At 32.9% G+C, this 12915-nt stretch overlaps 1 protein-coding gene across 2 annotated transcripts; it reads left to right on the top strand.

Annotated features, from left to right (window-relative positions):
- Window positions 1-2797: 2797 nt before the first annotated feature.
- LOC104890657 (zinc finger CCCH domain-containing protein 3) lies at window positions 2798-8760 on the top strand. Of its 2 annotated transcripts, none has more exons than XM_010676229.4 (5): window positions 2798-3028; window positions 3129-3196; window positions 4119-4200; window positions 5072-5194; window positions 8110-8760. In XM_010676229.4, exons 1-4 carry the CDS (start codon window positions 2890-2892, stop codon window positions 5179-5181), a joined length of 399 nt encoding a protein of 132 aa, XP_010674531.1. In that variant the 5' UTR covers window positions 2798-2889; the 3' UTR covers window positions 5182-5194; window positions 8110-8760. The 2 variants fall into 2 exon arrangements, with proteins under 2 accessions (XP_010674531.1, XP_010674530.1); XM_010676228.4 differs by having other exon boundaries at window positions 2801-3028; window positions 8106-8760.
- Window positions 8761-12915: the final 4155 nt, after the last annotated feature.

The following is a 12915-nucleotide window of genomic DNA, read 5'->3' as shown; positions in this document are numbered from 1 at the left end:
CGATTCGTGTCATTCGAAATATCGTTGTTGAAACTTAAAGATGTTTCATCTGTAGTATCATAGTATCAATAAAGGGTTATGTGAATGTTATGTTAACAATATTGTATAGATCCTCTCTTGGGTTTGGCTTGTCGAAGTAGTGAACAAAGAACCATATTTTTGTACTGCGAACGTTTTTAACAAAGCGATTCCAATATTATATGAGACTGATGTGTGCTTGCTAAGTATAAATATATGTGTGAGATAGTCATCTTTTTGGAATGAACATAAACTTCTCATGCTTAGAATCTAATTGTGTAGATTATACTATGCATCCATGTTCATGGGGTACTACTTAGCGTGTAAGTGTTTAGATTGCTTGTTAGAAAAGTGTAGATTCATTTTTGATAAAACTATGTTCATTTACAATATATTTAATCAAGCTAAGGGGAGTATCTTTTAATCAATTTGTTGGCAGAAATATGACTGTTGTTTGAAGGGGATATGGAAAGAATGAGGAGGCTTTAAGCTGAATAACGTCAATAAAAGATAAAGATGGAACTTTTGACGATGACATTGTGAGTATGGTAGTAAACATCATTCATACACTTGTTTTTTCTTTTTCAATTAACGATTAAAGAATGGATTATGAGTCACGAAAAGGACAAATCTCGGGTTTGAATATAGACAAAATTGAAAATGTAAATGGAACAAAGTTCAAATATTTTAATAAGTTTAGATAAGTTTCAAAAAGTTCGATTATAATAGATTAAAGAAATATAAGGTGAGAGAATGCACCATAAGGAGGTATATGTGAAGACAAGAATATGAATTTATATGACAGAATGAGATATAAGAATAAGAAAAAGCCAACCATAAGCTTTCATAGTTGTGTTTACGCAATCGAAATTATAAGTCATGTAAAACTTCTAAGAAATCTTGAGGATTATATTCTTGTGACTCGTGAGGGTCTTCTTTACCATCATATATTAAAAAAAAATGTATATAGTAGTAGTAATTTTAATATGCCTTCTAAAATTAAACAATCCAAATAACTAGATACAAAACTGAATAACTTTATTAACTCTAAACAAATCCGAACAACTTACCTAAAATCTGAACAAGGTTAAATATTTGCTTAAACCAAAAAGAAATATCTAACGTATTCATCAATTGTTTTGGTGTAATTTGTGTAACTATAAGCAGTAATTCCATTGAATACTTTGGGTTTTACATACAAATATTACAACAAAATAGGCTATTCTTCAAATTACAACCTAACAACTATGACCAAACATGTTTTTGATGAAGGTTACTTCTGATTTGATGGACATAGCTTTTGACAACCAATACATCCATCTCCACAAAAAACATAGAAGGGTTCCACAAGTTCCAACATATCATGCATGACAATCTAAACCAAAATCAAACAATAAACCATGTTAGGCATGGCCGCATGAGCACTTACTGATCATTCCAGACGTGGCTCATTACCCATTCCAGCCATATCGAATGACGAATTTATGAGCAAATCACGAGTACTAACTTGCTTTTCTGGTCCGTAACCGTTTCAACTGTATCAGTGTCTTCATTATTACACACTGACCAACTTCGAGCAATATCCTATATTCAGTATGGTCTAACATCATGGCATTTCAGTAATTTTTATGCCAAAAAGTAATATTAAAAAATTATAATTTTGTTTTAAAAAAATCATATATTTTTATTTGGGGATTATTAGTTGAAATCTAATTGATGTATTAGATGACTAGTGTATCATATTTTAACACTATCTTAATATCTTATCGTATCAGTTAGTTATTATATTATATCTTGGCTGCATCTAATCATATCGAGTAAATGTTACATTGTATCAAGTTGCTAGTGAAATTACAAAAATGCTATGGTATGGGACAAGTTGTTCCCTATCGGGTATGGGAGAATAATTCCTTGACCAACTTCATTTTTGACAATTTTAGTCGTTGGTTGTCGTATTATGTGTTTAAAGCCATATGTGATAGAGTAGTGCATTCAAAAAAATATATTATAAAATTCGAATATTTTAGTAGGGCAAATGTCAAATTTTGAAACAAAAGATTACAATTTACATTTTATTAAAAAATAGTACTTAATACCAAAATTCAAGTGGAGATCCCACATCTTTGGGCATAGCTCCCCTTGTGTGATAGCTTTTTAAGTTTTAACTAGTGAGTATGCCAGTGATACGTCGGATTGTTTCTTTTCTTAAATTTTTGTCTTGTGAGGAAAAAATTGACCACAATAATTTATTATCATTACCATTAATGTGTTAAGTATCTAACTACTTGTATAGTCTTTTAATGAGATATAGGCCTGTTTGGCAAATAGAGTTTAGAGTTTAGCTGTTAGAGTTTAGAGTTTACTGTTAAAGTTTTAACTTTTTGTTCAACAAATTTAACTGCTGATTTGACAACTTTTTTTTTATAAATGTGTTTGGTAACAATTAACTGATTGCTAAAAGCTTATTGCCATTTGTTTGAGTAAAATGACATTTATAGACATCTTAATACAATGTGTAATAGTATTAGTAGAGGCAAAAAAGTCATTGAACATATGTGTACCTAATCCTCTAAAAAAAAAAGCTCTTATTAGGAGCTTTTTCATTTTGAGAGTTCATTCAAAACTCTCTCTAAAACTCTATTTTACCAAACACCCATTTTAAAATTTTCGACTAATCAAAACTCTAAAAGTGGTTCAAAATTCTCTTTTTGTTCCAGAACTCTAATCGTCAAACACCCTCAATCTTTTTATACTGCATAATTATTTTTATACTGCATAAGTATACCTCCCTTCCTTTTCTCTCACCTCTAACCTCCCCCTTGAGCATGCATCTAGTTTATGCAGCTGTGATAGAAAAACAGAGGAGAGAGAATGACGGCTGGTAAATATAACTGCGATTATTGCGACAAGGAATTCCGTGATACTCCGGCTGCAAGGAGGCGTCATCTTCAAGGAATTCAACATCAACGTAATCGCAAACTCTGGTACGATTCTATCTCTTTTCAACAAGGTAACTTTCATTCTCAATTTCTTTTCCTTTAAACCCTAATTTTCTTCTTCTTTCCTCTAATTTTTCGCCATTTTATTTTTCCTGTTTTTTGTTAATGCAGGCCATAATCAGATTCCTGTTGCCACTCCAAATTTCGGGAAAGGAGTATGCAATCGTTTCATGACAACAGTAAACCCTATCCTTTAATTTTTATTTTATTTTATTTATGAGAAGTACGAATTTTTCATAGTTTAATTCAGTATGTGTGCTTTGAAGTTTTAATCATTAGTTCTAAATACTTCATAATTGATTGATTGCTATAATTTTGTTGAGGGTTCATCACATATTCACATGTGCTATGGTAATTTTGCTTTTCTCCTGAATCTTGTTGTAGTGGTGTTTGGTTTTGGCATAGAACTTCTTAATGAATGTCTAATTCTTTTTGTTGTTTAAGCGAATTCGCGTCTCCTACTTCAGGATTATATATTCCTGTATGGTGTAACATTCCGCCCTGTTTGGTATTTGTTAATAAATGGTGGTAATGAGAATGAATTTCAAGTATAATTTAACAAGAAAAACACCTTTAAAATCTCTATGAAGAAGCAATCTCTCACCCCTAAGCATGTGTTTTTTTCTCCATGGGAAGCAATATCACCCCAAGCTTGTGTTTCTTCATGTATTTTCATTACCACCCATTACCACATGGGGGAGTGATATTAAGTGGGAATGAAAATTTGAGAAGAAAAATGGATACTTTGAGATGAATTAGCATTATCATGGATTCATGGGAATAGATACTTTGAGATGAATTAGCATTATCATGAGAATGGACATTGATTTTTTTCACAAATTACATACAAATTCATTGATTCATTCCCATTACCATCATTTATAATCAACTACCAAACGGGTCGTTATGGGCATAAACTAATTTTACGCTAATTCGAGTTGAGCATTGTAGCTTTCTGCTAATAAAAGAAACAAGGATGTTATTATCATTTTGAGATGTGTTGGTGTTTAAAATCAGATTAAATGTGATGGTTTTCCCCCTTTATTTTGTTACAATAAATGTAATACATTATGTGGAAAATTTCTGCTTCTGATTTATCAGGGTTTTTGCTCTTATGGGGATTCTTGCAAATACCTTCATCCCAAACATAGTTTGCAAGTTCCAGTTATTCAAGGAACATCTAGTAAGTTCTTTTTGGCATTTTTCAATCTGATTCCTTTGTCTTTTCTTGTAGTGTTTTGGTTATCTTTCTCATACTTTATCCTTATACTATATATATGGAATAATTAGAAGTATCATGGACCAGACTCATATTTTTATGTTGATTGAAGAAGGCAGAGCTGCGGAGATATAGATACAACAACACATATTGTAGTCTGATTATTAATGCTCTGATCTTAGGATCAAGACTTTTGAATAATAGCGGGTGATCTTTTGTTCTTTATCCTTCTTTTGGACCATAATGTTTCTTTGCATGCTCTTGGTCCGCCTGATCACCAATCTGTAGTAAAAAAATGATCTTGAACTATCATATTTGTTCAATAAGGAATTACTTTTGCAGGTGGTGAATATGAGTATGGGGGCTAGGCTTATCGTTATTTCCTAAGTTCTTAATGACTCTTAGTGGGAAGTTGCTCAATCCAATGAACGTCTTCTTATAGATATTCAGTTTCTTGCAAGTTGGGTTGACTTGTTCCATTGTTTTTATAGTCAACTTGTTGCAATTGTCATCTTGGATAACTTCAGGGTGTCTTACATGATAATAATAACTACTGATAATCAGCTAAGTCTGAATGATGTCCCTCTATTACAGTGTACAACATATTAGGGGAAAGTTTTTCTGACAATTTGGAACTACAAGGTAGTAAAGGAGCTATATTCCTTCCCACCATACTTGTTTTTTTGCACGCTGTGCCCCAACTGTTTGGTTTTGGCACAAAGCTCAGGATCTCTTGAGGCTATGCTAAATCTACAAGCTATAGATTCATAATCATGTGCTCATGTGATTGCATGAATTTTTTGTTAAACTTGCTTATGTTTTTGGTTATATGCAGGTCATGTAGCTAGCCAAAGCTTTGGGATGTCATTGGAGAACCTACCTCCATCACTAAGGCCTCCTCCTGAAGGAGGATATCCACCTCTACCATTTGTTGATTGGGGATGAGCATGAGCCATGAGTATGTTATCTGTATATCTATATTAGAAATATAATTTCTTTATTATTTGTTACATGGCATATACTGAGTATAGTTGTCTATGGTTTCAATTGAATGAATCCTGATCGACTTTAGTGGATTATGATTGTTTTGACTAGGAAATTGTGTAAGTCTTGGGTTCTATCTTGTGGCATTTTTAGTTGGTGTAGGTCTCGATAGAGCTGGATGTTCGCATCAAAAATTTTAACTTTGCGCAATTCAACATTCTGACAAAGAAATGCTGGCTCTTGAATCAGCTGTTGTATAATTGGAGCAGCTTTTTGATCATGAGACCAGTCATTGTCATCACTCTTACTGTTATGTTTTGTGTGGCTTGTGTATGAAGTAAAGCAGGGGTTTTTAATTGCATACAAACCCTCGCATTATATTCTTAATGGAAACCTATTCGTCCTTCTGCTATAATACAGCAAACTATAGGCAGAGGGTGCTTTAATGATGCACTAACTTAGGCTGTAATGTAAAGCTGAAATGCCTAATGCTGACCCTCTGAGATGCTTGAAGAATTGGACGTGGGCGGTTTAATTTTGCTTGCTACTTTTCTTTTGTAGAACTGCAACATTTCTGTATAAGACCTTTTAACAGTAGATTAACTTGAAGAGTCCGAATATCTTATATTCGAATTCCTAAGTTCTTGTTTAGGAGATTGTTTGGGACATTACTAAACCACCTTGGAAACAATTTGGCGGAATGCTTTTCGGCTCTTGAGCAACCACCTATATTCGTTTTTGTGTTGATTTTTTATAGATCATAGAGGAGTATGACACAGGGCCGAAATTGGCTTTTGTAAGTCCTTTATAAAAACTGCAACTCAGGCCCATCAACTACTTGTAGTGGGTGGTGAATCATTATATGAAGTGGATGATAACCTAATTAAGCCACTCAACTTGTGGAGCATAGATGAATTTAGACGAAAATAAGTTAGTGATGACAAAAGCATAAAGTCATGCTAAAGAATTTCCTTGTGGAAATTCTAAGAAATAGAAAGAGACAAGAGTCTTTGATTCTCAAGCAGCTTGGTCACTATTGCTTAAGACACTGCGGGGCAGGGAATTTTGACATAGATTGGAGGGTTTTCTTGATAGTACAAGAATCCTTTATATAACTCCTTAAGGACGTGTTCTCTTCACCTTCAAAAAATTAAGTTTGAGGTCTAATAAGTTCAGACAAGTTCTAATATCTTGTCATTTAGTTCTATTAAATTCCAATAAGTTCAGATGAGTTCAGGAGATATAAGAGAATGGGCCCTTATTCCAAACCCCAAAGCATGCTCTAAATGATCCCTTTTTTTTTTCCTCTACAAGTCTCCTTGCCCTGGATGGCAAAATCACCCTAAGACATAAATCTATATGCACTATGTTGCTTACAATCGATCCCTCGGTTTTTCAGACCTATGATTTTGAATCAAAATAATAAGGATCTTACTTGCTTAATCTGCATTCCAAATCTCTATTATATAAGGAAAGGGAGGAGCTATGGTGCCCCCCTATAAAATTACATAATTGCCCATTAGTAAATTAACTACTACTAGAAAAAGGGGAACAACAAATTAAAACTCAAATATAACATTAAAAAATTAACTTAAATGTTAAACGCAGTTCAGTTAAAATTGAGCCACCAAAAAAAGAAACATTAACTATAGGATTTAGTATATTTATGCTCAAAAAAAAAAGTAAAAAGAAATATTACATCAATCAAATATCTTATTAATCATTTCACAAACACAATAAAGTATTACATCAAAAGAAAAATTCATCAAGTAACAAAGTGAAATGATTTTTTATAAGGGTAATGTTATATGTAGCTCTTAGGGCTACATATAAGCAATAAATACATTTCTTTAAATGGAAACAGTTTAAGAATTCAAGACACATATTCACATCAACTGAGGTAATAAATGCTTGATTCAATATTTTATTTCCATTTTAAACACCTTATACATAGCCCTTAGGGCTATGTATATCATTTTCCTTTTTATAACACGAAAGATTATGTTAATACAATATAAGAAAATCTAAATTAATTCACTTAACATTAGTAAAAAGAAATTATTAAAAGAAGGATTAATGATAGAGGCTTAACCTACGAATTTTAGCCAAAAAAAATATCTAATGTTCGAAATTTTACCCTGTTTATGCCCAAAAAAGCTAGAATTTATGTTTGAATAAAAAAGCAAATCAGGCACGCATTGCGTGCGTAATTTGCTAGTTTTCTCTAATAGAACTATACTATTACCACTCTTTGCCTTCCTTTGGCAACCAGTCATCCACTCTACTTCTAATTTTTGCATTTCTTTGTTAGATATCTTGCCCTTATGTTACTGTTCTATTCTTTAGCATACCAAAGCTCATAGTGACTAATAATACTCTGCCTAAATAATGTGATAAGGAGTTTTTCTTTGTTTGATAATTTTGTTATTTAAGTATTTGTGGCTTTTCTATGGATATTGCATGGTTTCATTTTTAATTTCAGTCATCCCATGAAATTAGCAATTCTCCTTGTCAGTTTGGTCGAACTGCTAATGTGTAGCCAGATCACAGATGCCCATGAAACGAGATACAGCCTAGTATTGGCTTTTGTCTTTATACTCTTGATGTCCTTAATAACATCATGCATATTCAATCCCATAAGAACTCGTGTACTTTTTTTTGGATGAATTGTATCCGAACTTAATTTACAGATTGATCCTCCATCAGACCATCATAGATGAAAAAACCGCATATTACAGGCGAAATGCTTGATGGTTACTGGCTCTGATTTGCAATATGTTAATTTTCACTGGCTGTGATTTGCAATGTGTCATTTTGGGTACATGATCGATATATATGTATATGTGCCCATGGTGTTAAAACTATGTGGTTTAATTGTTTGATAGGCAGCACTAATCCGAAACGGGAAGAACCATTTGTTTAGAAGTTAGAAGAGATCAAGAAGATAGGCAAAGATGTGTTGGGCATGCTTGTGAAGGAGGAAAGGCGCTGTTATGGCAGCTGAATTAAACCCGCATAGGTACTTGGAAGAAAATTGGGGAGGCCAAGGTAGGGGGACAATCCTATAATTCATCTTTTTTAGGTTGTCTTTAAGTTTTAGCACACTTCATCTCCTGTTTGTTCTGTCATCTACCATGTTCAGTTGGACCATGATTTTTCCATGTCCATCATATCCATCTCTGACAGACTCTTTATCATAACGTTGGTTTTGTGTTTGTGTTATTGTTCGTGGTCCGCAGTCTATATGTTATCTGATAATCCTATGTATGCAATGTGAAAAAAATCCGCAATACAGAAGTTTGGCGGGTGTAATATAGTACGGACGAAGCTATTTGTTCTGGATATTACCAGCTACAGAAGTATATCTGCAAACTGAGATGTACAATTATTGAACTAAGCATTTGCTTCGGGTATGGCAGTATGGATAATCTTGTATGGCTATTTGTCCAATGAACTTTTTGTGGATGAGACTTGAGAGTTGTGTAATTAAGATTTCCAGAATGCTTCATGTATTATGAAAAGCATGTTTACACTTGTTCAGATGTCCCATCTAATCATGGAATTTTTTTTGTAGAAATTTCTTATTATATACTTCCTTGAGTTTTTTTTTTACCTGCAACGTTTTATATTTTAGGAAGCTGTATATTACTTGCAATATTGACATTTTTGGCAATATATTCTCTTTTTCTCATCTATTACGCATGTGGACCCTTTTTTTTCTCCTCCCCTAAATTCTTGGTACCGTGTTTCGATATTGCAAGTAATAAAAAAACAGAAGTTTGAATTTCGCAAAAATTACCTTATCTTATTTTGTTTTTCAAATGACTATTGTACAACAGTTTAACACACTATTCTTAGAGTAGATGTACTATTAAGCTTTATTATTTCTCCTTTTTGGATTAGACCATTGGTTTCCTACTAATTTTTTTGACCAAAGGTAAAATTTTGGAAATTACTCCCTATTGCTCTTCCTATTTTAACTTTGCACGTTTGTCAATACACTTTTTTGCTCTTAAATATCTTTCATTATATATTAGTAAAATTGTAACGGCTGTATATTAATAAAGTACTCATGGAGACGAATGAAACAAGATTTTATATGAGTTTATTTTTTCTTATATATTGAAAAGCATAGAAAATTCCCTCTAATTATGCATGACTATTCTGTTTCTAATCGATCATAATTGATACAAATCTCTTTTATGGGTTCAATTTGTGGAGAAAATGTAACTTTTTTTTATTTCTAAAGTACATGTTTTATATTTGGTTCCACATGTTTTCCTTAGTGTAATTCTAATTTACAATATTTTCAAATGTTGTTAATTGCAATTCTTTCTATGGTAAACGAAGTTGAAAAGTGTCGAGTTGGTTGACAGTAAATGTAGCAAAATCCTATGTTATAAATTTATAACAGTTAGAAATTGAAAGAGCTCCTTTGACAAAGTGTCATCTATTTTTTTTTATTAAATACACAACGGCAGAGAGTAGATTACTCACTGAATAGATAAATGTTTTTTTCAGTTACGGGTATAACCCTATAAAATTGTCAATTGCCATTATGCATCAATTTATGATTGGGATAGTTGACTAAGTTTATGCTTGTGGAATTGCAATAAGACGAGTTCATACCAGATGCAGAGTATCAAATTGTCCAATATCCTTGATCCTCTCCTCCCCCTTGTAAGATTTGAAAAATTCCCTCCCTCTCCCTTCCCTCAATAACTTTTCCTCTTCAGGAATTGAGGTTGGCTCAAACTTTCCCATTTTCTCTAACAAGATCTAGATTAATGTTTGAGATTTAAGGAGGGAGGTTGCGAGTGTTTAACTTATAATAGGCCTCTGGATGGGTGCCTTATGCGGAGACAACCCAAAGATTCTTCTTACCATTTTTTTTTTTAAAAATAATAACTTTTCCCCTTCACAAAATCTTTTCCAAACAAGGTATTAGCATTAGCAAGAAAGAAAGTAAGTGCATTCTGCCAAAGAAATGGTGGTAAATTTTTTTTATAGTGCAAATCATCCTTGGAGTCGGCGCCACTGCCATTTTTAGTGAAAGTAAGTTGAACTCAGTGAGTGCTCTGCCATCCATGCCACACCCACTTGTTCACTATTTTTTTTTTGTCTTAAGAATTTGTGGTCAATACTCAATAGCAGCTTAGCTTGCATGAAAATAATCATTTCTCCTATAAGAAAACTTTTATTTTCCTCCATCTTTTAGTCTCCACTTAAGAACTTCACTTATCATCCATTAACATTTCCTTGAAGATAAATTTGTCCTCGTCTAAGCTCTATTCCTTTTTACTATTTCAAGAACTCATTACTATTCTTAATGAAATGAAAACAAATCAGATAAGATTAGATCAAAATCATCGTACCAAATCTTCTTATTTCTGTTTATTTTGTACTAAATAGACTTGATTCTATATTAATAAAGATAATGGAAATTAGATGTTTGAAAAATACGTGTCGAGTCGATTTTGCCAATATCACTAGGCTAGGCTATAAGAATAGGGGATGGCTCAAGTGGTGAGCTTTCCCATCTTTCCTAACAAGTCTACGGGAATCTTTATAGTAAACCTCGGTGTACCATGCTCATGGTACACCCAAGGCTATTTTCGCCAAATAAGCAAAATGGGCAAATGAGCGAATGAGCAAATGATCAAATGAGCGAATGAGCAAATGATCAAATGAGCAAATGAGTAAAATGAGCAAATGAGCAAGTATTTTTACTCATTTAAGAAAATGAGCAAATACTTGTACCCAAATGAGCAATCTTTGTCATTTGCGCATCATCATCTTCCTCACTTTCAGATCTGGAAATTTCTCTTTTTTTTTTGCGAATTTTAAATCTCCATTGTTGGAAGATTTGGAAGGAGGAGAGAGAAGAATTGAAACAACAACAACTAAACAACACCAACAACAACTAAACAATTGAACAAATGAGCAACGATTAAAACAACAACAGAACAAATGTGCTACAATGCGTCGGAAAACCCTAAACCCCCAATCATCGTGAGAAATTTCTTAAAATTGAGAAAAATGGCGAAAAAAAATTGGGAAAAAAATCATGGGAGAGAAAACGAAGAAGAAGCAGGAGAAGAAGTGGAGTTACTAGAATGAAAATGAAAAGTCGAAAAAACTCACGTCGCCATTAATTAATAAACAGTATTGAAACTGGAGAGCAGATGTAAATGGAGGAGAGAAAGAGATTGATGCGTTGATGATGATAATAAATACGAATTGCGGTGATAATCAACGTCATGTTTCGAGGTTTCATGGAGATTCAGATGAAGAAATGGAGGAAGAAAATGATGATGGTGGTGAAAGTTGCCGGAAAGAACAAATTTGGAAATTGAAGTTTTAATTAATTACGAAAATGCCCCTAGGTGTACCATGCTCATGGTACACTCGGGTGTACCATGAGTGGACTCCAAGTCTACCCCAAGCATTTGCTTGGTATTTAAGGAGGAAGGAGAGTTGAGGCCTTGAGGGTGTCTGACTTGTAATAGGTCTCTGGGTGAAAACCCTGTACGAAGGTAACCTAGAGGAATTTTTCTTACCGATTTTTTTTTTCAAAAATATCACTAGGCGATGGATATGGAAATTCCAATAAGATATTGGTTTCCTCCCAACTTGCGTTATCTCCCTCACATTTACTAATACTAGAATTTTTGATCTAGTGGGGAATCAACAAGTATATTCTAGCTAGCCAACAAACATTTTAATCGAGTTCCAACTCTGAAGGTTCACATCTTGCCTCCATTCAAATGCACAAAACTTTACAATACTTTTTATGTAGTACCATGAACGAGATAAGCTAATTAAGAAGGTAGAAAAACAAGTATAAGTCAGTTAACAGTTTAAATTCCATCTTATGTTATGGCAAATATCTTATCGTGTATGTGTACAGTTTATTATATTAAGTTCATGTCATCACAAAAATAATCCAAAAGAAAGAATTATGTGTCATTTTTTTATAGAGTATATCTATAAATTTATGCTTCTAGAATATACTTTCTCAATTTTAATTAGTCACAATATTTAATTTTTACATTTGTCATTGCATAATCTTGACTATTAATCTCTATAATGTTTTACCAGTGAAAATTATAACATGTTGCTTTTTTTTTTTTTTGTAAACATATATGAAATATATTCAACATCTTACAACCTAAAATATGTTTACATATTTTAATAAAAAAATATCGGTCAAAGTCTATATATAAATATGTGCAAAACTAACAAATATTCGAGGTAGTACTTAACAAGAGGCCGCCATAATTAATTATTTCACCTTGGGCATATAAATTGCCAGGATTAACCTTGGAAAACAAGATTAGGGATTAGGCTTCGTTCGACAATGGACGTGTTCGACAATGATAGTTGTAGTGGTGGTTTTTAGCTGTGAGAGTAGTTATTAGTTGTGCTGTTAGGTCTTAGTGGTTGGTGTGTAGCTTGTAGCTGTTAGCTGTCAAACTAGCTGTACTAATTTTCGGTAAAATAAGTTGTCAAAGTAGATATAAATTTTACACACCATAAAAACTCTCAAAGTCGCAAATTATAACTTTTGACAAACACTACTTCTACCACAAAAAATTACTCATACCACTGCTTAATCAAACCCTACTTTTTTTTTAATTAGTGTTTGACCGAGTCAAAACACTAAAAACTACCTCAAAAGCTTGCGCCGAATAC

Source organism: Beta vulgaris, chromosome 4 (genome assembly GCF_026745355.1).
Source record: "Beta vulgaris subsp. vulgaris cultivar EL10 chromosome 4, EL10.2, whole genome shotgun sequence".
NCBI classification, from domain to species: Eukaryota; Viridiplantae; Streptophyta; class Magnoliopsida; order Caryophyllales; family Amaranthaceae; genus Beta; species Beta vulgaris.
Note: the sequence above shows the minus strand (reverse complement) of the source record. Positions and strands in the feature narration are given on the sequence as shown.